The sequence below is a fragment of the Nelumbo lutea genome, chromosome 7, assembly GCF_056320005.1.
Source record: "Nelumbo lutea isolate HS-2025 chromosome 7, American lotus-T2T, whole genome shotgun sequence".
Lineage (NCBI taxonomy): Eukaryota > Viridiplantae > Streptophyta > Magnoliopsida > Proteales > Nelumbonaceae > Nelumbo > Nelumbo lutea.
Genome location: NC_142690.1, coordinates 4,427,215 through 4,451,432, shown reverse-complemented (window position 1 = coordinate 4,451,432; position 24,218 = coordinate 4,427,215). Strand labels below are relative to the sequence as shown.

Here is a 24,218-nt window from a genome sequence, read left to right as displayed (position 1 = left end):
GTTTTAGTGGATTTGACATTTAAGGTTTTGTTAACATAGCTTCAGTTTTCCATCGTTGGCATTGCTTTTCCTGCTATCACGTGGAGTAGCAGCATGCTTTTATTTATTACATATGGTCTTATCTGGATACTGTTTGATGCAGATGCTTTCTAATTTGGGTTCTAAGGTTTTCATTGGAGGAAACCTTGGGAATCCACTCTCTGATGCTGCCATTAAAGGCCTAAGTTCATCTTTTTTGGAGCCATTTGAGGCAAGCTTTCTTTTTATTTGATTTTCCATTTTTTTCTTTCCATCTATGCCATTATAGTTTACTTTTTGCCTTGTCCATCTGCTTCTAATTCCAATTAAATAGTACTATCTCTTTCAACTCCTTTTTTTTCCTTTCATTGATTTCTTAGCACTATGATCCTAAAAAGTTGCTTATTTTCCATGATGTGTCTAGGTTTGTACTTGGTATTGATTATAATATATTCTGCAGTATATATTATTAATCTCGATATCCACCATTACATGCTTCAGGTTGCAGTGGTGGAGGTTAGCAGCTATCAAATGGAAATTCCTCATAAGCATTTCTGTCCTTCAGTAAGTAGGTTAGGATGTTTGACTGTGATGGTTAGAGAATTACTCTTCTATCCATCTTCATAACATTAAGGGCACCATTCAGGTTGCCGTGCTTTTAAACCTCACACCAGATCATCTAGAGAGGCACAAGACAATGAGGAATTATGCAATGACCAAGTGCCGTTTGTTTTCTCACATGAATGGCAGCAAGCTTGCCGTCCTTCCAATTGGTATGTGTTTTTCTTAAATATTCCATGATATCAATTTGGTTTAAGTTCATGCTCATGTAAAAGAGAAAATTATATACTCAGCATTGAGGGAGGATGTGGCTGAGCTGTGATATACAGGATGTATACCCAGTTTGAGATGTTCTGATGTGAGAAAGGCAGGTGAACTCACAGGTACAACATAAGGGCTGATCCCATAAGAGAAATAATCCACGAAGCCAGAAGGTGACAAAGGGGTTGAGGTGTGAGCTGTAGTGTCTGTTACTTGAAGATATCTTCTCTCTGCCAGTTGATAGAAGAAAAAGGAAACTTTCATATTTCCTGAGGACTTGACAATGGGAGTTCATGGTGGCATAGAATCCAAGGCCCCGGCACGTAGCTACACATTAGCCTTGGTTTAGTGCTTGGTCAGTGTAAGGGCAGTTGATGGAAGGGTGGGGTGTATGATGAACCCTTGCATACAAATCATACAGTTAAATAACCTCTCCATGGGATGCCAGTTGGAATGGCAATTGCCATCTATACCTTGTGATGGAGGCAAAGGTTAGTGTGGTCCATGAAAAGTGCTTTGCTCATGGTTCCCTTCAAAGCCCCAAGCAGGCAAATGGTCTTTGCTCCTTTTTGGCTACAAAACTAAAGTGTTGCTGAATGCATAAATTGAGCTTCACCTCTTATGACATGACATAACTAGGCAACTGAGGTTTTAGTTGCTGTGTTTAGGAGGATGGAAATATTTGGGATTCAGCTAGTCTTTTGAACAATTGCATTTGCATGTAGGATTCCTGAATGCATAAAAATTCAACTAATATTTAACATGCATTCTTTACTCTTAAGCTTTTAGCTAATGGGTTCAGGAAAACCCATAAATAACAGTGTTTGTGTATTTTCAGAAAACACTCAAGCAAAAGCAATGTCAGATTTTCTTATCTTGTCACTACTCCTGCCAGATTTGGAACTACTTCTTCAGCCTGTTTGGTAAGTCTTGGAATGCCCCTCGAAATGCTATAGAGTTGTTTCCTCAAGACCTGCTTGGTTGTAGCACCAAGAGAATGAAGCTGCTGTGGCCTTGTATTAGAAAAGCAATCTTGTGGAGCATATTCGGGGAGAGAAATGCAAGGGTGTTTGATGACAAAGAGATGGGGGTTGGTGTTTACCTAATCAAGGCGAGGGTGGCTGATTGGGTTTTAGCATGTGAAGAATTTAAAAATATAGCAATGGATGATCTTTTAAGAGGATGGCAAACTATTGCTGATATGCCAATGGGAAGATCAAGGATAATCATTGATTGGCAGCCACATCAAGTTTAACTTTGATGGTTGCTGTCTAGGCAACCTAGGTGATTCTTGGATTTTTAGTGTGGTAAGGGATGAGATGGGTTCCATCAAATTAAGCTTCTGTGGTGCTGCTGGGTTGGTTTTTCTTTGAAGGCTGAACTGTTGGTGGTGATTCAAGGGCTTAAACTGCTGGTCTTGCAGAACTGGTTGGGGGTCACCCTTGAAGGCGATTTATAGTTGCCATTTCATGGATCAATTCTGATGCAGAACCAGCTTGGAAGTTTAGAGTCCTGGTTAGGGAGGCCAAAAGTTTAGGAAGAAACCTGAATTGTTCATTCAAGCGGGTCCCAAGATCAGCTAACTCCCTAGCTGATAGTTTATGGCTAGGGTGACCTGTCAGGGGTGTCTATGGAATGCCAAGGCCAGGGGTCCACCTGTATTACTGACCTGTTCATGGTCCGGGACCGGTCTTGGCTTTTGCCAAAATTTGAATGGGTCCAGCCCAAAGCCTGGGCCAGATGCAGTGTAAAGTTAGGCCCGAAGCCCAGCCCGTGAACAGGTCTTGTATTGTATATTGTCTGTGTGATCAACTTACTGCTGCTTTGTACTCCCACAGTTGTCTTCTTTGGCCATATCTGTGTTTCTTTTCATTTTATTAATACAATGTTGTTAATTATAAAAAAAAAGAATCCCAAATCCAACAATCAAATCATGAACATTGATAAAAGAGAGCCAAAACTGAACCAAAGGAAGAACTTTATCATCTTCAGCTTCTAGGTACACTGTGCACCATCCTCCAATCTGACTAAACTTCTTGAACAAGAAGAATGCCAAATGAATTTCTTCTCATAACTCTGCGCTTGGTTTCTTGACAATGAAAAACAATAACAACAAAAATCAAGAACCACAACTTCTCTCCTCCATTCTTCACCCTATGTGATTTCAACCCTTTGTTCCATGCCCCTTTGTTAATTTCTCTGTCTCCCCATTTCATCAATTCTTCCAACTCCATACTCTCTTCCCTCATCTCCTCACTTCTAATAACTCCATTCTCCACATCCTAATCCCTCCATCGCCCTCTCTCCCAATACATTCATACCACTAGCTTCCTCCAACCCAGCAAATGCAACCCTTGTTCATGCAAAAAGAACCTTCAACCCCATTATGATCCTTGATTTCTCTTTGGGATTTTTCCAATCCTCTATGCCCCTCTCTCTTCCAACTCCAAGGAAACATTTTCTTTCAAAATTGTCCCCCCTACCCCCCCCCCCCCAAAAAAAAAAAAAAGCCTAAACTTTTAGCAACCTGTACTTCTCCATAGAAACTAGGATCCTTTGATTCTTTTCTTTAAACTTTTCCAAAAGAATTCCTTGTCTAGTTGTCTTACAATACTTGCCATTAATTTCATTCCTAACTAGAAGACTAGAAATTAAGTTAGGTTGTAACTAGGATAGAGACAACTTAGTTAAGTAGGAACTAAGTAGGTTGTAACTACTAAGTCGGTTCGGTTTTCACACATGAAAACCGAAACCGACCTGAACCATCGGTTTATGATTTTTTACAACCCGAAACCGACCGGTGCTGAAGAAAACCCGACTGACTCGGGTTGGGTTGGTCCGGTTTGGTCGGGTTGGGTCTTCTTATGAACAGCCCTAGTCAGTCCTAGGGGGAGGTAACACCTCGTGCCTCTTCCTAGGCTGAATGTACTACTATTTTTTGAATTAATAAAACTACTCTCATTTATAAAAAAAAATCATGACTTATTACCTACTTCTGTCTCGATATTTTGATTTCTATAAATATAGCCATCCCTACCTTGTATTCAACCTAGTCTCTTGCACCTGGAATCTCTTTGCTTTTCTAGGTGAATGAATCATGTGATTTAATAGTCATAATTAGTGATATAAAAGGCGCGCCTAGGCGCATTTTAGGGTAGGCACCTCACCCAGGCCCTAGGTGCAGCCCTTTCAAAAGGCGCACACTTGGTGTTCTTGTGCCTCAGCCCAAGTGTGCACCATTTGAAAATTTGACGCTTTTTTTGCGTTTTTTTGAGTCTAATCGAAGTTTTGAGAACCCCCTATTTGGTAATGTTGTTCATTCACTCATCCTAATAAAATATCTTCTTAAAAAGCAATTAAAATTATAAAATCATTATTTTTTGTATGAGAACTAAGAATTTATTAATTTAAGACCCTAACATGGACTTTGGCTTCAGAAGGGGGCTAAGGGAAAATGAATGTGAATCCCTATTGCTTTTGCTTTCAACCCTCGAGAAGGTCTATTTAGACCAAACTACAACTGATAGTAGAGTATGGTCCCCAACTCCTGATGGTTTATTTTCTTGTGCCTCTTTCTTCGGTTTGCTCACTCATTCTAATCCTTTGGGGGTGAACTTTCCAGTGAGAGAAATCTGGTGTAAACTGATCCCTCCTAAAGTGCAAGCCTTCTGTTGGGAAGTGTTCCTAGGGAAGGTTAACACTTGTGATGTGCTATAGAAAAGAAGGCCAAATAAATGCCTCTCTCTTCATGTGTGTGTCCTTTGTATGGATTGTGGTGAAACCCTACCCCACTTACTCTTATCCTGCTCTTTTGTTTCTTGTATTTGGGAAATTGTTTGTTCTCTCTTTGGAGGCAGATGGGCTCCCCCACAGGATGTGGTAAGTCTATTCAGCCCCTCCTTCCTGAGGCAACAGAAGAAAAGAGGAAAGTGCTTATGGAAGGCAGCAAGAGCTTCTGTGGTTTGGACTATATGGGAGGAAAGAAACCAAAGAATCTTCTCTGGAAAAAGTAAATCAAAGGAGGAAGTCATTGAAACCATAAAAATCAGAACTGCACATTGGGTGATGACCATGGATCTATTCAAAAACTTCTCCACGAATGAGATTCTAGAAGCTGAACTGAAGTAGCACAGACAGATGTTCCTAAAGAAGTTGTGAGAGCGGAGTGGAAGCCACCTGCACTGAACAAATTAAAACTAAACTTTGATGGGAGCTCCTTTGGCAACCTGGGAAGGGTAGGTATAGGAGGTGTTATTAGAAATCATCTAGGTGAAGTTGTGGCACTCTTCTCAGGTCCAATAGGTTTTGGTGACTTAATACAGGCCGAATCATTGGCTCTACTTCAAGGCTTAAAGATGGCTGAGCAGATTGGTACAACAAACTTAGAAATAGAAGGAGACTTACTGCTGGTCATTTCTTGGGCTAAAAAAATTACATCAGCACCTTGGATGCTCAAATTTATATGCCGAGAAATTGACATAATTGCAAGGAAGTTCAACACTCAGTTTGGATGGATCAAAAGGACTGCAAATGGGTAGGCGGACACTCTAGCAAAACAGGGGGCAAATAGATCTACCTTGTACTGGGCAGAACTGTAAATGCTTTGTAGTGTTTGCAGATTGGGTTAATGCTTTTTGCAACCTATATCTATTGTATTTCAATATTTCTCTGTTATTAATAAAATCTTTTTGCTGATAAAAAAAGACCCTAACATGGACTTGTTTGGGCTTGCCTTGAGGGGCATGGCACAAAGGCGGCTTGTAGAATCAGGAATGTAATATGTTTTACATCACATTAGCTACTTGAAGTAATGCAATTGAGAAAAAAAAAGAGATTGTGGGTTTTACATGCTTGAAAATGTTTTATATGTTTGATTTTATTTTTAAATTCTCATTCGAATATGCTTTACATGTTATGTTTATGTATTTTAATTTTAGATAATAGGTTTTTTAAAACATTTATTTTAAAATTTAAGTTTATGTTTTTATTAATATCATGTTTAATAATTTTTTGATTTTTTTTGCCATTTTTTTTATTTTTGATTTTTCTGACACTTTGTTAATATTTTAGCATTTGTTTTTTATTTTCAAACCATGCTTTACTCAAAGCAAGAAAACTATCAAGAGACCTTTAGAAATGAAATCTCTCCCTTGGTCCCATGACTTCACTCAGCAACTCTATTTAGTTCCTGCCATTTAGAATTAAATCATCCCTGCCCTTCAATCCTCCATTATGAGGGGAATGCCTTTCTTTCAATTCTAAAATATCAGAGATGCTCCTTACTCCCTCTACCTCATTGCCCCCAAACTCTTGACCCTCCCTATTATGTAACTTTGATCTTTCTTACTTTGGCTCTTTAAATTCCCCTTCCAATGTTCATTCTTACAACCTATGCTATCTTGGACACACTCATATCTTCCCTTTATACAGTCTTCCTAGATGATGACTCTTGTTAGTTGTTACTGCCAAATGACAGTGGAACTTGCATAACAGTAACTTTATGAAACTATGCAGGAAACCAACATTTGAATGAAGCACTAAAGGATCACGTGAGCAAATGTAATGTGGTTTGGATTGGAGATTTCCCAGGTGTCAAAGTAAGAAAGACATGTACTTCCTTTTATGTGGTTTATTTCACTTAGATTTGTTTATTTGGGAACCATAGTTGATATTGTCAACTTATTATAGGTTGACATGGTGAAGAAGGTTGCCAACTTTAGGCTTCCCACCATTGGAGTTGCTTCTCAGATACAACTGGGAGCACTGAAGGCAATAGGAAACCACAACTATTACAATGCTGCAGTGGCTGCATTTTGTGTTCTTGCGTTGGATGTTGGAATTGATGGTGAAGCCATTAGTGCTATAATGGGGACACTGCATGCTCCACCTCATCGGATGCAAATTGGTTAGTGGGATTGTTAGCACGTCATCTTGGTTATGCTAATGAACTTTCTTTCTTGTTCACCTTTGGAACTCTTATTTTGATAATCTTGAAGCCTATGGATATGTAATTATTTCTCATAAAAAAGTATTTTTTTTTCATGCTTTACACTAGTATGCTAGAGCTCTAGTGTATATTAAACGATTCCGGATCTCCTTCCTACTAGTACTCTACCCATACGTACCCACAGAACACTACCTCCGTGAACATCTCCCCATGCATAATAACATGTAAGAGATCTGGACTCATATTAAACTGCATCTGGTATTTGTTAAAACTTAGTGTAATTACAAATAAGTTAGAGAGGGTATCTAGTCTTAGCTAACCTCCTTTAGAAATCTCAATTACAATTCCCCCTTGAGGTACTAGACCCCAAAACATCTGCTCTCTGCCTGCCCCCTAGTTTGCTAGTCCATCTACTAGGCTGCTTGCAAATCAATAAATCCATTTGACATTTGTTCTCAATTGTTTCATCATCCTTTAAACCTCCCTTTGCATATGTAGACCAAAAAATTTTTGGCTTATTTGCCTTATTTATCCCTCTAGGAATCCACTTATGCATTGTTTGCATTAAACCAACAATGTCTTTGGCTCTAACAAAAAGTGAGACAACCTCTAATGGCCACCCCTCCTCCCTCAACCAAATGATGTTGTTTTTCGAGTTGTCTTCTAAGTTAGAGATGATAGATCCAACTGTTTAGCAATTTGAAGCTCAGTTAAGGCATCCACAGCTTCTGCTTTTGTGGAGCCAACTGCCTAAATTGTCCCACTAAAAGCCTAAATGATAATATCATTCCTCCTTGGGGGATGCACTGCCGATACCTGCATCGCTAGGGTTGCCAAGAGAGCTTCCATGTGTTTGATTTTGTAGCCTCAAGTTTGCAATAGAGATGGCCATTTTATGGACAACCACTTGAGTTCAACATTTAGTGTTGTAATATTAGGTGCATAGTATAAGTCCTCTTACCATGAGTTTAAGAGGATATCTTAAGGATATTGGGATAGTGTCACAGTGGACCAAATCCAACACACCGGAAATAAATGGTTTTTCAAAGAGGAGGAATCATCTTCTAATTGATATCATTTGCTCAATTATGAGTCATGTGGAGTTACCTATTGCTCTTTTGGGGATATGCCCTTTAGGCTGCTATATACATACTCCTTATAAGTTTTGGGTTGGGAAAAAACCATCATTGCAACACTTACATGCATGAGGCTCATCTGCACATGTTAGGAAGTTGCAAGTGACTAAATCAGAACCTAGGACCCTAATGGGTTGCACTTTCTATGACACTAAGAGCAAAATGTGTTTGTAAGTTACGGGGCAATATTCTTGGAGGATAAGATCCTCCTAAGAAGGAAGTGTAATGATTTTCCCCCTTTTTTTATGAACCATGGAGCAAGACCAGTAACCCTGATGATCACCATATGAGGTTGAGTTTTATAATGCTATCGCTTAGACCATTTGCTAAGGTGAGACCTTAGTACACTACACTAGTAGCTGTAGAGGAAGTACTCCAAGATGTTGAAATTGCAGTTGAAGAGGTTGCACCTCAAGAAGCTACACCTACAGTTAAGTCTTTTTACCTCCCCTGTTGTATCTAAATCTTCTTAAATTTTCACATTATTAATAAAGTTTTACTGTTATTTATAAAAAAAAAGGCTACACCTACAGTTGTAGAGGATGAATTTCAAGATGCCACACATGTGGTTATAGAAGATGCACTTAGTAAGCTGTACCTTCTACACCTGGGAACTAGTTTTTTAATACCCTGGTTTTTTATATTTCTAAAAAACCGGTAAAACTGGTCAAAACCCAGTGGTATTGTTGAAATCTGGCCAGGCTTCAATGAGCCATCTAGGTTTCATGACCCACCCAGATCACTAAATCACTACAAACTTTAAAATGCCAATAAGAAGACTTGCACTTATGACCTCTTGGTAATGTATGCTAACATACTACAATTAATCTATGTTAAGTTAACATACTGTCCTTTTACAAGTGAAATATGGCCAGGCTTCAATGAGCCATCTGGGTTTCATGACCCACCCAAGTCACTAAGTCACTACAAACTAAGAAGACTTGTACTTATGATCTCTTGGTAATGTATGTTAGCATGGTACAATTAATCTATATTAAGTTAACATACTGCCCTTTTACTTCTTCGATTTGGGTATGGTTCTTTCTTTGTTTGGGTGTAAGTGGAACCCTCCACCAAATGTACAAAGCCCGTTTTCTTCTACTTTTGTTAGCTGGCCAAAGAAGAGGGGAACAATACTATGGAGGTGTACAAGGGTAACTGTGTGTTGGACAATTTGGGAAGAAAGGAAGCGGAGAATCTTCTTAGAAAAAGAGAGTAGGGATGCTCTTATTGAAGCTATCACCATTAGAGTGGTCCATTGGATGAAATCCTTGGAACTCTTTGAGGACATTTCTGCGGGTGACTTGATGACGGCGTGGAGAGAGGTGGCTAATTCTTCTCTTCTAAAGGATATTGGTCATCTTGGTTCCCACCCTTGGGAGGTTTTATAAAGCTGAATTTTGATGGCAGCAGTGAAGGAAATCCAAGTCCTTCGGGCATTGGAGGAGTTTTCAGAAACAAGGAAGAGTTATTGCTCTCTACTCAGGCCAATTGGAGTAGGTGACTCGTTGAAGGCTGAAATATTGGTTGTAATGGAAGGAATTCAAAAGGCTAAGGAGCTGAATATCTAAAAGCTGTCAATTGAAGGAGATCCAAAGCTAGTGATAAGTTGGCTACAAAGGGAAGAGGAGGCTGGGTGGTGGGGCTCTACACTAATGAGAAAAGGAAAATTTTGAGGCTGTTACAAGGAATGGAGGTGACTTTTCATTGGGTGAAAAGAGATGCCAATTTTGCTTATACATTGGCTAAACAAGGGGTGGGAAGAAACTGACTGTTTTGTGCTTTGTTGTAACATGTTTCTTAATAGGGGAGGGCTAAGAGAGTTTATCTCTCCCCTTCTACATCTTTGTTCTTAATTGTTTTTATGTAATAAATCTGTTTTCAGTTATTGACCTCTCTCTCTCTCTCTCTCTTATATATATAATCACCTGTGACCTGATAAATATTTCTGTTTTGTGTCCCGTCTGAGTCTTACAACACTGAGAGAAAATTACTAGGACTTCTGCTTCACCAGTTTCTCATTGTTGTGGGAGAGTCTGTAGACGTCCATGGTGATGGACAAATTGTTCGTTAATTTATTAGGTGCATTTTGTAACTTACATTTTCCGAACAAAATAAGTTGCACCTTGGTAAAGTCCTCAAACCTTGAGGGTTTTTGTGCCTTGACACTGCATGTTAATATGTTGATGATATTCACATGCTCCAGAACTCGGGCGGAGCCAGGAATTTTTTACAAGGGGGGCCAAAACCTGAAGTGGATTGGGGGGGGGGGATAAATATGGATGGGCCCATAAGTGGGGCCAGCCATTGGGGTGGGGAGTGGGAGGAGGGTGAAAATTTACATGAAATACCATATTACAGTGGGGATTTGTGGACCATAGGGGGGGCATGGCTCCCCTGGGTCCCCCCATGGCTCCATCCCTGCCAGAACTTGCCACATAACACTCAGTCATGTCAAGCAATGTTAATGCCAAATTGGATCTCCTGAAGAATCAATCATTTTTTGAATGCATGTTCTGTTTCTCTCCAGAGAAAATAAATTTTGGGTATTGTGATGTTCTACTTAAGGAATTGGTCCACTGTGTGGTGACGTGCTTATATATAATTCTTTTCTGATTTCATGTTTTGACTGCAGTATATAGAGATACCCGTGGGATAACATGGGTGGATGACAGCAAGGCGACAAATGTTGAAGCAACATATACAGCACTTACAGGTCTCAATAAACAAAAGTCCGTTGTTCTACTTGGTGGTCTTGCAAAGGTTAACCTTCTTTTCTGTATTGCATTATTTTTCTGGCATTCATGTTTTTGCAAGGTTGCTGGTATTTTCATTATATATAGCAGGAAGGGGAATCCTCTTCCCCCTCCTTTTTCAGCATTATAAATTCTGTTAGACATAAAAGATTTTTTATTCAGAACAAGGAGACAGTTTGGAGATGTATACTCTCACTTCTGCAGGATGTTTAATCTTAACTGGTGCTTCCCAGACAGTTTGGAGAACCATCTGAAATCTTGGAAAAGTATTAACAAGAGAGGGAGGATGCTTTGGAGTACTATTCCTGTGGCCATAGTACTCCAACTGAGTGTCGTTTAAAGTACTCATACGTCTCTGCTGATGCACAAAGGTGTATCGATACTTTGAACCTTGCATCAATCCTTGACAAGGAAATTATGTCATGGTTGAAGTTGGAATGTTGACTAACTTTTTTTTTTTTTTTTTTTTCTGAAAACAAAAAATTGGATTCTATATTATTTTCTAAGAGTAACAAATGCATATTAAATTTCAAATTATGTTGGACAGCGTTAATTTCTATGCAGTTTTAAACTATTATAGCTGTTGTTATTTCTTCAACGAGTAACTGAATGGTTGTTTATATTTAACATAATCTAAGGGATGCTTTTTTGGGTTGACAGCTTAGATAAACAAGGGGCTAGTAGGGAGGAGCTTTCTTGGCCTGCTTTGTAATTTGTTTTTCAGCAATTGTTACATTGGATGTTGGACTGTTGTAGCGTTTTTAAATTCAATTGAAGGTTACTGTTTTCCAATAAAAAATATATCCAGAAAAAGTAAAAACAAAACAGAATAAATATGTGATTAGTGCAAAACATAACTGATGATTGTGCAGGTACCTCCCTAGATTGTTTCAGTTATTGAATTGCTTATTGTATGTTGGATGGCCATTTTTGGAATGGTTCATTGACCTTAGTTGTGCTGAGTTGGGGAAGAGTTAGTCTTTCATTTTGGTAGATTATGTTCACCTGTAAAATATCTTATCTTCATGTATTTTAGGAACACTTAATCCTTTTTCTTTCAAATTTTATTTTATTTTACTTTTTATTTTCATATGCTATTTTGTTCTTTAGGCTGTGTTTGGTTGCAATGCCAATAAATTTGTACTGATGCAAAACCATGGCAGTGCAAATGATTTGAGCGTAAACACTGACCTATTTTTGTTTAAAATTTTAGCTTATTTTGTTTGATTGCAGTACAAATGAAGTAAATTAAGACATGAAGAAGAATAAAATAAAATCCAAAACAAAAGTTAACAGGAAACTTGTCTAGTAGAGACTGTGATCAGTCCTACTCAAGATGAGAATTCAACAAGAAAAATAGAGAATAGAAGAAGAAGAAGAAGAAGAAGAAGAAGAAGAAGAAGAAGAAGAAGAGAGAGAGAGAGAGAGAGAAGTCGAAGAGAAAGAATTCAGAAAAGAGTGTGGGTTATCACTTACATTGCCGCCCCATTCAGCTATTTATATTAAAGATTTAAAAAATAGCTAACTTACAATATTGCCCTTACTAACATAACTTATCAGCAACTAAAGAAAGAAACTGAAATCACTAACTTGCTGACACTACCAACATGCTAATAGCAACATAAATAAAGACATTATTGCCCTACAATTCTACACTCCCCCCCAAGTTGGGAGTAGATATCAATCATTCCCAACTTGCGTAAGTCTGTCTTCAACTTGGTCTTTGGAACTGCCTTAGTGAAGAGATTAACAAGCTGCATGTCAGAGGCAATATATGGAAGACACACTTCTTGAGAGGCAACTCTCTCTGATAAAGTGTCGATCCACTTCGATATGCTTAGTTCTTTCATGTTGAACCGAGTTATGGGCAATATTAATAGCGGCTTGATTATCACAATACGACATCAGGGGCTTCTCATAAGGAATGCCCAGTTCTTCAAATAAAGATCTCAACCATAGGACTTCGGCCACACCATTAGTCATAGATCTGTATTCAACTTCAACACTTGAATGAGCAACAACGTTTCTGTTTTTTACTTCTCCAAGAGACAAGTTTTCCTCCTACAAAGGCACAATACACGGAGGTGGATCTCCTGTCATCAACACACCCACCCCAATCAACATCTGTGTAGACCCCTATTTTCATGTGACCATTATCTTTGAAGAGTATGTCTCTGCCTGGACATCTCTTCAGATAAGCAAAAATCCTCTCTACTGCAATAAGATGAGTGGTTCTGGGGGAGTGCATGTACTGGCTAACAACATTGACCGCATAAGAAATGTCCGGTCGTGCGAGGCAAAGATAAAGGAGTTTCCCAACCAATCGTTGAAACATAACATTGTCTTCAAGGGGCTCTCCACGTTTTGCATTTATCCTGTGATTTGTTCAATAGGTGTGCTAGCAGGTTTAACACTTAGCTTCCCAGTTTCTTCCGAAAGATTGAGAACGTACTTCCTTTGGGAGACAAGAATCCCATTTTTGGACCGTGCTACCTCAATTCCCAAGAAATATCGTAATTCTCCCAAGTCTTTGACCTCAAACTCTTGGTGAAGCAACTGCTTAAGAGAGTCTATTTCACGGGTATCACTACCTGTCACAACAATATCATCGACATATACAACAAGTAGAGTCAAGGAGGAATCCATCTTCTTAATGAAAAGAGTGTGATCTGATTGGGCCTATACCTAGCCAATTTTTTCAAGGGCTTGTCTGAATCTATCAAACCTTGCTCTAGGAGATTGTTTTAGTTCATATAAGGCCTTATTCAGTCAACAAACCTTCCCTGCTTATGCATTATAGAATTCGGGAGGTAATTCCATATACACCTCTTGCAAATCATCATTGAGGAAGGCATTTTTGACATCCATCTGAAATAATGGCCTTGAGAAATTTGCTGCGATGGATAGTAGAACTTTGATAGTATTCATCTTGGCTACCGGTGCAAAAGTCTCCAAATAGTCTATGCCATATGTCTATGTAAATGTTGAGGGCCCGGGAATAGGATCTCGTCACGGGTCGGTCCACGGGGAAAACCTCCTGTTTTCCCTTGTTCCTTCCTGCTCTTGATGAACCTATCTTGGCGCCTCTAGTGATTTGTTCAAGAGATCACCAACTCTCCTAACTCACTTCTTCAACTAAATATTCGATATCTCATTCAATAATGGGGTCTCCTTAAATAGGAGATTACAAGAGTCCTAATCAAAGGGAGTCTCCTTGCTGAATAGGGAGACTTCCAGTTCTATCTTGCTAAGGATAAGATAAGCTACTAACAAGATAAGATAAGAGCAGTAGAATAAGATAAGAACAAGCAAGATGATCTAATCTAATCTAGATAAGGCTGCTGTTGCCGATCTGGGTAGGATGAGAATCATTGAATCACTGTTGCTGCTGGCGGTGGGTCAGGTGCCTGTTGCTGCCGGTGGTGACGGTACGTCTTCCCGAGGAGTGTGTCCATAACAGTAAACCCCTTTGCAACTAATCTAGCCTTATATCTTTCAACGGAGCCATCAACATTATGTTTCAATATAAACACCCATCTGCACCCAACCGGTTTCTTCCCTTTAGATGGATCAACTAACTCCCATGTATTGTTTTTTAGAAGAGCATCCATCTCCACCCAGTGATTTAAAAGGCGCTCAGGCGAGGCGCATTTTAGGGTAGGCGCCTCGCCCAGGTCCTAGGCGCAGCCCATTCAAAAGGTGCACGCCTGGTGCGCCTTGCGCCTTAGCCTAGGCGTGCGCCTTTTGAAAATTTGCTGCTTTTTCCCTTTTTTTGAGTTTGGCCGCTGGGTCGGGGGTCGAGGGGTGTGGCACAAAGGCAGCTCGTAGAATTAGGAATGTAATATATCACATTAGCTACTTAATGCAATTGAGAAAAAAAAAGAGATTGTGGGTTTTATATGCTTGAAAATGTTTTATATGTTTGATTTCATTTTTAAATTCTCATTTGAATATGCTTTACATATTATATTTATGTATTTTAATTTTATATAATAGGTTTTTTTAAAACATTTATTTTAAAACTTAAGTTAATGTTTTTATTAATATTATGTTTTATAATTTTTTTGATTTTTTTTGCATTTTTTTCAATTTTTTTTAAATTGTGCGCCTTGCCTCAAAAAGGCGCGCGCCTCAGGCGCAAAATGGCCCTTGCGCCTTGCACTTTTAAAACATTGTCTCCCCCTTCGTTGCACCCTTCCACTTAGTTGTTGACAACTTGGGAATGGTAATAGCAGCAATAGATGTCAAAAAGGACTTATAGGATGGAGACAAATGATCATAAGACAGAAACTGAGAAATACAATGGCTTATAGATGATGTACAACAACACTTCCCCTTACGAACTGCAATTGGAAGATCAAGATCATCCAAAGGACGAGGGGAAGGCTCAACAATGGGAGGCATGGAAGGTATCTCATTTGTAGCAAGGGATAAAGGGACTGTGGTTTTGAATCTAGAGTCGTAGAGGGAATTGGAGTTGGCATGAACTGTTGATGATCAAATTCAACTTGCCTCCACTGCCTGTGGTACACCCTCAAATCCTGACATCTTTGACAACCCTCCTCAGTACACTCCCCTTCAGTGGTTGGGACAGGTAATGGAATTTCTGATGAATGAGGTTTCATCTCGCTACTCTCCCCTTGGGAAGAAACTCTATGATAATGGGGTACTTCCTCAAAGAATGTGACATCTATAGAAACAAGCCGTTTCTTATAAACATGCTCATAGTAGCAATGCCCTTTTTGATTTTGTGCATTACCAAGAAAGATACATTTCAAAGCTTTAGGGTCAAATTTACAACGATGAGGTCCATGAATCCGAACAAAGCAGGTGCATCCAAAGTTTTTAAGAGGAATGGCAAACAAGTTTTATCAAGATATAATATGTTATATGGAGTTCTCATGTCAAGGAGCTGTGAAGGAACTCAGTTAATGAGGTGCACAATAGTGTCGATAGCATCTCCCCAGAAACATATGGGAACATTGGAATTTGCATAATGCTTTTGGCCACCTCCAATATATGTCTATTTTTCCTCTCAACAACCCCATTTTTCTGAGGTGTATGAGGAGATATGAAGCCAATGGTTTTGCAAAGTACTCTTTAGCATTGTCGGATCTGAAAGCTTTGATTTTGACCCCAAATTAGGTCAAAACCATCTGATGAAAAATCCGAGTTAGGGTAGGGACCTCATCTCGAGAGCGCATAAGATACACCCATGAGAAATGAGTGTAGTCATCAACAAACAACAAAATATATCTGTATCCCCCCATAGCAGTGATGTGATATGGTCCCCAAACATCAATATGCACAATTTCAAAAGGAATACTACTTCTTTTATTGCTCAAGGAATATGTTGTTCTACAGTGCTTTGCAAGTTCACAACTTTCACATTCTAAACTAGACATTTGAACTGACTCAAACAAACTGGAAAATAAACTCTTCAAAGACAAATGACCTAGCCGATTATGCCAAAGCATAACTTGGCTTATAGGCTGGGAAACTAATGACCTCCCCATTTCTCTATCTTCCCCATGTGAATGCCCTTCAAGCAGGTAGATTCCATTCGTCTCATGGCCAATCCCAATCACCTTCCTTGTCTCCAGATCTTGAAAAACACACCGGTCAGGAAAGAAAGTCACTAAACAATTTTGATTTTTAGTGATACTACTATCTAAAAGCATGTTAGTACTAAGTTTAGGAACCTGCAAAATTGAGGACAAGGAGATGGCATCAGACAATCTAATGTCTTGCCAGAAATGGGAATAAGGGAGCCATCAACAATGGACACTTTGTCTTTGCCAAAGGATAAGCAATATGTATTAAACAATGAGGATAAGCCAGTCATATGATCAGATGCACATGAATCTACAACCCAGCAAGGTTCATTGTTACCTGGGGCTGAAGCATGATATGCTGAAGACCTTGTACCTGAATGAGCAAATGCAGGAGTGGGAGAAGCAGATGTAGCTGGTGGCTGAGATGAAGGTGCCGGAGTGCCAACTTCACTTTCCAATTGAGTCGGGGCAGCTCGAACAACAGCTAAGGTGTCTAGGGATGTGGTTCTTGTGTTAGAGGATGAAACACCATCATTAGTAATTGCAACATTGGCATTCCCCTTTTAATTTCTGAGTTTTGCTGGAATTAGATGAGGATGAAACTTCCAACATGTGTCCTTGGTATGTTTTAGTTTCTTGCAATGATCACAAACTAACTACCTCTTGTGCTTTTTCTTCATATCCCTTTCCTTGTCACCCCCAAATTTTGGTTTTACTGCTGCTAGGGCTGATTCCATGGGCTGATACTATAGCATAACCTTTCTCCTACTTTCTTTATTGTGCACTAAGGAATAGGCCTGGGACAAGGTCACACTCTCCTTGGTGAGAAGTTTCTGTCTCACAATGTCATATTCTGTATTCAGACCAACTAGGAATTCAAAAACCTTATTGGTTTCAACCTGTTTTTTGTATGTCTGTGCATCCTCCCGACTTCCCACTCAATTGTCTCTAGGTGATCAATTTCATGCCACAAAGACTTCAAAGTAGAGAAGTCAACTGAGACTGGTTCTCTCATTGCTTAAGATTATTGACTTCACATTTCAGTTCATAGGCCCTAGCAACATTACGTGGCTGAGAATAGGTTTCTCTCATGATGTCCCAAATTTCTTTGGCAGTTTTGGCCCACAAGTAATTTCGGATGATATGGGGCTGCATAGAATTGCACAGCCAAGTCATGACCAAATAGTTCTCTAGAACCCATTTTCTGGTTTCTTTACATCCCCCATCACATAGCCTAATTTCCCTCTCCCTCCAATAGCCACCATAGCTGATTGGGCCCACTCCAAGTAATTCGATCCATCAAATTTCACTGTGGTAACCTGAAAGATATTTTCAATCATGTTTCCTACCCTCAAAACACCTTCCCCTTGAGCTTTTAACTCAGTACCTGCCATCTCTACCAAGAATTTATCACAAAGAACTGTTCTTTATGTTGAAACAAAGGTAATTAACACCCTGAAACTGCTAACAGCCAACTTGATATACTGAAAACAGGTCTAGCAAACACCAAGAAATTCTGAAACAGGCCTAAAAATCCTCAAAAAAAATTATTACCAACCAATCTGGAATTCAAAAAACTGATCAACTGTCACCTAGAAACTGGTAACAGTCAGATTAATAGGGTCTAAAACAGAGGACTGATCGTGGGTTTGGGAAAACCCCTAAAAAAGTCAGGAGAAATCAGAAAAAAAAAGTAGCTCCTTCCAGATCACTCTGATCAGTCTCTGATTGGTGTCAATCTCAAAAAAAGTTTGAAACTTACCCAGAAAAGACTGGCCGCCACTTCCAATCCTCAGCCTGAACCCTAATCTTGAATTTCTTTCCTTCCCTCTGATTCTTCCTGATCACCGTACTCTTTCCAAGGCTCTATAATCTCTTGAAAAGCTGCTGCACCCTACTAATGATCTCCAAGAACTAGCCGATTGAGAAATCTTGCTAAAATTTCCAACCCTAGGAAGTTCCAATCCTCAGTCTGAACCCTAATCTTGAATTTCTTTCCTTCCCTCTGATTCTTCCTGATCACCAAACTCTTTCCAAGGCACTATAATCTCTTGAAAAGCTGCTGCACCCTACCAATGATCGCCAAGAACCAGCCGCTGGAGAAATCTTGCTAAAACTTCCAACCCTAGGAAGTTCTCATGTAGTCGGCCTGATTAGACTCGCATGAGAAACCCTAGGTTGGCTCTGATACCAACTTGTCTAGTAGAGACTGTGATCAGTCCTACTCTAGATGAGAATTCAACAAGAAAAATAGAGAATAGAAGAAGAAGAAGAGAGAGAAAGAGAAGAAGAAAGAAGAAAGAAGTCGAAGTGAAAGAATTCAGAAAAGAGTTTGGGTTGTCACTTACATTGCCGCCCCACTCAACTATTTATATTAAAGATTTAAAAAATAGCTAACTTACAATATTGCCCTTACTAACATAACTTATCAGCAACTGAAGAAAGAAACTGAAATAACTAGCTGACACTACTAACATGCTAGCAGCAACATAAATAACGACATTATTGCCCTACAACTCTACAAAGAATTTGTATTTTTTACATTTGCACTCCCATGCATTTGTACTAGTGCAAATAAATTTGCACTGTAACCAAACACAGCCTTATGAAAAAGAAGTGATGCCACTTTCTATAAAATTGCTCCATTTCAAATCTTTAAGGTCCTGAATGAGATATGGCCATAATAGGGGCTAACTTACATTTGAATTTATAGTTTTGTTTATTTTAATATGATATTTTATTCCTTATGAAAGAATAACCAATGCCACTTCTATAAATTTTATCCATTTCAAGTCTTTAAAGTCCAGATAAGAGATTTCTTAAATAGGGGACAGCCTAAAACTGTCATTACCCAATGTTGGTTCCTGGATTGGGTAGCTCCATGGGGAGCATGGGAATGACAGGTATTGGAGGAGTATTTAGATATAGTATAGGAAAGGTTTTGGCTATGTTTTCAGGACCCTTGGGGATGGGAGATTCACTGAAGGCTGAGCTGATGGCATTACTACAAGGGCTATGAATTGCCAAGCAATCGAATTTTCAGCAATTGGAAATAGAGGGAGATTCAACGATGATCATTTCTTGGGCTAGGAGTAAGCAACTTGTGTCATGGATCTATAGGCATGAATTCAGGGAAATAGAAAGCATCAAGCAGGAGCTGGATGTATCTTTCAAGTGGGTTAGAAGGGACAGCAAATAGGATGGCCGATACTTTAGCAAAACAAGGGGTATATAGACAACAATTGTTTTGGGCATGATTTTAATCTTGTAAAGTTGTTGGGTCTGGATTTACCCTTTCATTGTACTAACCAGTTTCAAAATTTAATATAATCCTGAATTTTTTGCTGATCAAAAAAAAAAAAAAAAGGTTCCAGCTATCTGGGGTCTTGGGAGGGTAGACTGGATATTGTAGAGAAGATGGGCTGAATGGCCCATAGGCTGTTACTGTATGTTATCTTTATGTTCTTCTCTGTAATGGGCCTTATTCTGGGCCCATACTCTTTTATGTTCATTTTTTTGTAATTTCTTGTCCAACCAAAGACATCTCTTGTAATTACTAAAAGATTAACTTAATAAAAGTGTATTAGAGAGTTAGAGGGAGGTTAGGTTCGAATCTCTAATCCTCTAACTCTTCTTGCCGTAGTTGTCTCTTTTTCTCTAATCTTCTCTTGCTAGTTTTCTTTGTTTCAAACACAGTCCCTACTTCTAGGACTGTTTTTCAAATTGGTATCAGAGCAGGCCACTGCTTGGCGTGTCCCTCATGTGGTTCTATTCCAGCCAACTATATGAGGAGGTTCTAGGGCTGAGAGTTTACAGTCATCCGCCTGATTCTTGGAGGTCATTGGAGGGTTCCCAAGCTTCTACACACTTGGAGAAGGGTTTGGTGACTGGGAAGAATCAGAGAACAAGTTGCTTTGCCTGATTTAGAATCAGAGAAAAAGGGTTTTCGAAGTCATCCTAGAGGACAAGTGTTCGGCCTGGTTTATTGTACAAACCAGAGACTCTCTTACTGTAAGTCTTTGCTCAGTTGTTTCTGGGTTAATTTTTTACTGTTCTGGACTGTTAAAAGGGCCGAAGTTTCCTTGGAAACAGTGCTACTATTCGGCTATCCTCTGGTCTGACTTAATCCAAAGATTTCTGGGTTGTTTTTATCTCTTTTCTGGACTGTCAAGTAGCCGAAACACCCCTGGAATCACTGCTGCTGAGACTGCTTCATTCAGCCACTGTTGCTGGACTGCTCCTACCCAGAAATTTCTGGGTTGTTTTTGGAGGTCCTATTCGGCTGATTATTGGGTTGGGAAGTTGCTGAGACTGTTAAAACTAAGTGGTACTAGTCTCATCTTCATTCCAGCCCCTTCTTGAAGGCTGAAACAGTAAACAATGCCCTATACTTTGAAGGTTGAAACAGTAAACAGTGGGCTGTTAAGTATTGCACACTGAGTGTTCGACAGAAGGTCTCTCAAGGACTGTATTTCTTTTGTCTTCCTCTTGGGACATCAGTTGTTAGAATCAGAAATATCTTGTGTTTGGAGGTTGCTGGGTGTCTTTTGGAGGCTGAAACAGAAAAGAAAAGAACTATCACCGAACTTTGCATGATGGATTTCTCAAACTTTGAAAACAAGAATACTGCTGAATATGGGCAGATGTTGGGAACCCCAACCGATTCTATGCTAGCTGTAACTACAGTCAAGCTTGATGGGACCAATTACTTAGCTTGATGGGACCAATTACTTAGCTTGGTCACAATCAGTGAAAATCCATATTTGTAGCAAAGGAAAATGGGGTTTTATTTCTGGGAGCAAGAAAGCTCCTCCAGAGGATGATCCATCTTATGAGAGATGGGTACAAGAAAACTACACTGTGATTGGGTGGCTTGTGAACTCGATGCAGCCACAGACCAGTCAACATTATCTGTGGATGAATTCGGCTAAAGAGATCTGGGATAATGTTGCAGAGACTTATTCCCAGAAGTTGAATGTTGCTAGAGCTTACAAACTGAGAAGTGATGTGAAAAATCTAAGACAGGGGGAGAAGTCATTTGCAGCATACTTCTCAATCTTAAAATCTATATGGGCAAGAGATTGATTTGATAGAGGCTGTGACTTGGGATACTCCTAAGGATACTAAAACATACAGGAGATTGGTTGAACGGAATAGGGTGTTTGAGTTCTTGACAGGGCTGAATTCTGAATATGATTTTACAAAGCAAAACATCTTGTCCAAGGAAGATGTTTCATTGTCACAAGCATATACTCTGGTCAGCAGTGAGGAAAATAGAAGGCAAGTGCAGGTTCAAGGAGTTGGTATTAATGATCATTTTGCAAATATGGAAATTAAACCCAAAGGGGTTACAGAAGCTCACAGTGGCTCAGGAAGGAAAGAAGTGGTGTGTGAATATTGTAAGAAGCCGAAACATTCAAAGGACAAGTGCTGGAAGTTGCATCCCAATCTTGTACCTATCAGATTCCAGAAGAAGAATGATAGTAGAAAAACAGGAAGTGCACATGCAGCCACAGGCACAGATACAGAGGTTGAATCTACTAGTGCACAGTTGGCAGCCATGAAAACTGAATATGAGAAGTTTGGAAAGATGATCAGTTAGCTTGAAGGTGCATCTTCATCATGCATCCCTTCTGGAAGTTCAGCCACCATTGCCTTTGCTCACTCAGGTATAAGGGCTTCCTCTAACCATGCATCCACCTCAGGTAAACACAAAACCCCTTGGATCATAGACTCAGGTGCTTCTGATCATATGACCAACCTTTCCACTTTATTTGTTTCATATGATTTACTTCCTGGCCGTGACAAAATCACCTTAATTGATGGTTCTCTTGCCCCTATTTTCGGCAAGGGAACTGTCAAGGCTACAGACTCCTTACTCTTACCTTCCACTCTTCATGTGCCTAAATTAAATACCAATTTGTTATCTGTAAGTAGCCTGACTAAATCATTGAATTGTTGTGTAACGTTTTTCCCTTCTCACTGTGTATTTCAGGACCTGAAGTCTCAGAAGGTGATTGGGAGTGACCATGAAGCGAATGGAATATACTTGCTCGACACCCCTGGCCAATGCTTTGATCATCCCAAGAATGTTGCTTTTGGTTCTACTTTTTCATAGTCTGTTAGTCAAATTATGTTGAGTCATTGTCGGTTGGGTCATTTACCTTTTTCTGCTTTAAGCCATTTGTTTCCAAAACTGTTTAAGGGAGTCAGTGTGTCCAGTCTCAATTGTGAGTCCTGTCAGTTGTCAAAGCATTGTAGAAAAAATTACCCTATGAGCAATAAAAGATCCTATTTTCTTTTTCATATTGTGCACTTTGATGTGTGGGGGCCATACCATTTATCCTCTATGGGGGGTTACAAATATTTTATCTTGTTCATTGATGACTTCTCTAGATTCACCTGGATATACTTAATGAAATCCCGGGATGAAGTCCCAAGACTTGTGAGGCAATTTCATGAGCTTGTTCTAACTCAATTTGGTACCAGAATTAAGGTTTTCAGATCTGACAATGCAAAAGAGTACTTTGAAAAGAGTTTATCCTTGTATCTTTCAGACATGGGGGTTATTCATCAAAGCTCTTGTGTTAGAACCCCTGAACAAAATGGAGTTGTTGAGAGGAAAAATAGACATGTTGTTGAAGTTGCAAGGAGCCTTTTGTTTGCCTCACATGTTCCCACAAGATTTTGGGGTGATGTTGTACTTACTGCTACCTATCTCATAAACCGTGTGCCATCCAGGGTTCTAGGGTTTAAATCCCCCTTCAGTCTTTTTCATCCAGACAAGGATCTCTTCCCAATTCCTCTTCGTGTGTTTGGCTGTACCTGCTATGTTCACATTCCAAGTGTGCAAAGACACAAGTTTGAACCGAAAGCCCACAAATGTATCTTCCTTGGTTTCTCCCCCACACAAAAGGGTTATTGCTGTTTTGATCCAAAGACTGGCACCCGACATGTCTCTATGGATGTTACCTTTAATGAACTTTCTCCTTTTTATAGTTCCTCTCAGGATGGACTTTGTCCACAGGGGGAGAGTCTGTCACAAGTTTTTGCTCTTCCTCTTCCTGTCTAAGTTGAGTCTCTTGACAAACCTGTATCCTCACCAAATGAGTCAAAGGAGGATCAATCACTTCATACCTCTTGTCCAGGGGACCCTATTTCTTTTCCCCCTCGCCCTATCCATAATCCCAAAGTGTATCAAAGACAGAGATCCAGGAATGAGCAAGTGGTTTCCTTTACAACAGATGAAGCTCATACATTCCCAATCACAGATGAGATAACAGGTACTGCTTCAACTCCTTTGGAATTATCTTTTCCAGACCTTGATGTCCCCATTGCTGTTAGGAAAGGGAAGCGGAAATGTACTGCACATTGCATTTCCAAACACCTTTCTTATGACATGCTTTCTCCTTCATACTTTGCCTATCTCTCTTCTGTTGCTTCTAACCCCATTCCTAGGTCTGTCTCAAAAGCTCTTGGGATTCTAGAATGGAGAGATGCCATGGAAACCGAAATGGATGCTCTACATGCAAATGGTACTTGGGAGGTGGTGGATTTGCCTGAAGGGAAGGATCCGGTTGGGTGCAAGTGGGTTTTCACCATTAAATACAGGGCTGATGGAACTATTGAGAGGTACAAGACTAGGCTTGTTGCAAAAGGGTATACATAGATATATGGGATTGACTACCTGGAGACTTTTGCCCCTGTTGCCAAGATGACATCTGTGAGGGTTCTTTTATCTCTGGCAGCTCACTTTGATTGGCCTCTCTATCAGTTGGATGTAAAGAATGCATTCCTGAATGGTGACTTACATGAGGAAGCCTACACGTGCCTTCCCCCAGGGATGTATGGGAAAGATATGCAAGGAAAGGTATGCAGATTGAAGAAATCTCTTTATGGTCTCAAAACAATCTCCTAGAGCCTGGTTTGAGAGATTTAGAGCTGCACTTGTTAAATTCGGCTATATTCAGACATAGTCGGATCA

General features: G+C 39.6%; 1 protein-coding gene across 8 annotated transcripts in view; it reads left to right on the top strand.

Moving 5' to 3' along the window:
* The window catches only part of LOC148844746 (uncharacterized), a 36,275-nt gene that overhangs the window by 2,964 nt on the left and 9,093 nt on the right, over positions 1–24,218 (top strand). For 6 of the 8 annotated variants that reach the window (XR_016102093.1, XR_016102092.1, XR_016102094.1 and 3 more), the window contains 6 exons: positions 143–250; positions 520–582; positions 665–791; positions 6,355–6,437; positions 6,529–6,745; positions 10,559–10,686. Coding sequence is in view for 3 of the 8 variants with exons in the window: in XM_088954030.1 (XP_088810156.1) it covers positions 143–250; positions 520–582; positions 665–791; positions 6,355–6,437; positions 6,529–6,745; positions 10,559–10,686 (726 nt within the window). In the remaining 5 variants the exon portion in view is untranslated. The remainder of the gene's footprint in view (positions 1–142; positions 251–519; positions 583–664; positions 792–6,354; positions 6,438–6,528; positions 6,746–10,558; positions 10,687–24,218) is intronic. The other 2 variants (XR_016102096.1, XM_088954032.1) reach the window with 1 other exon arrangement.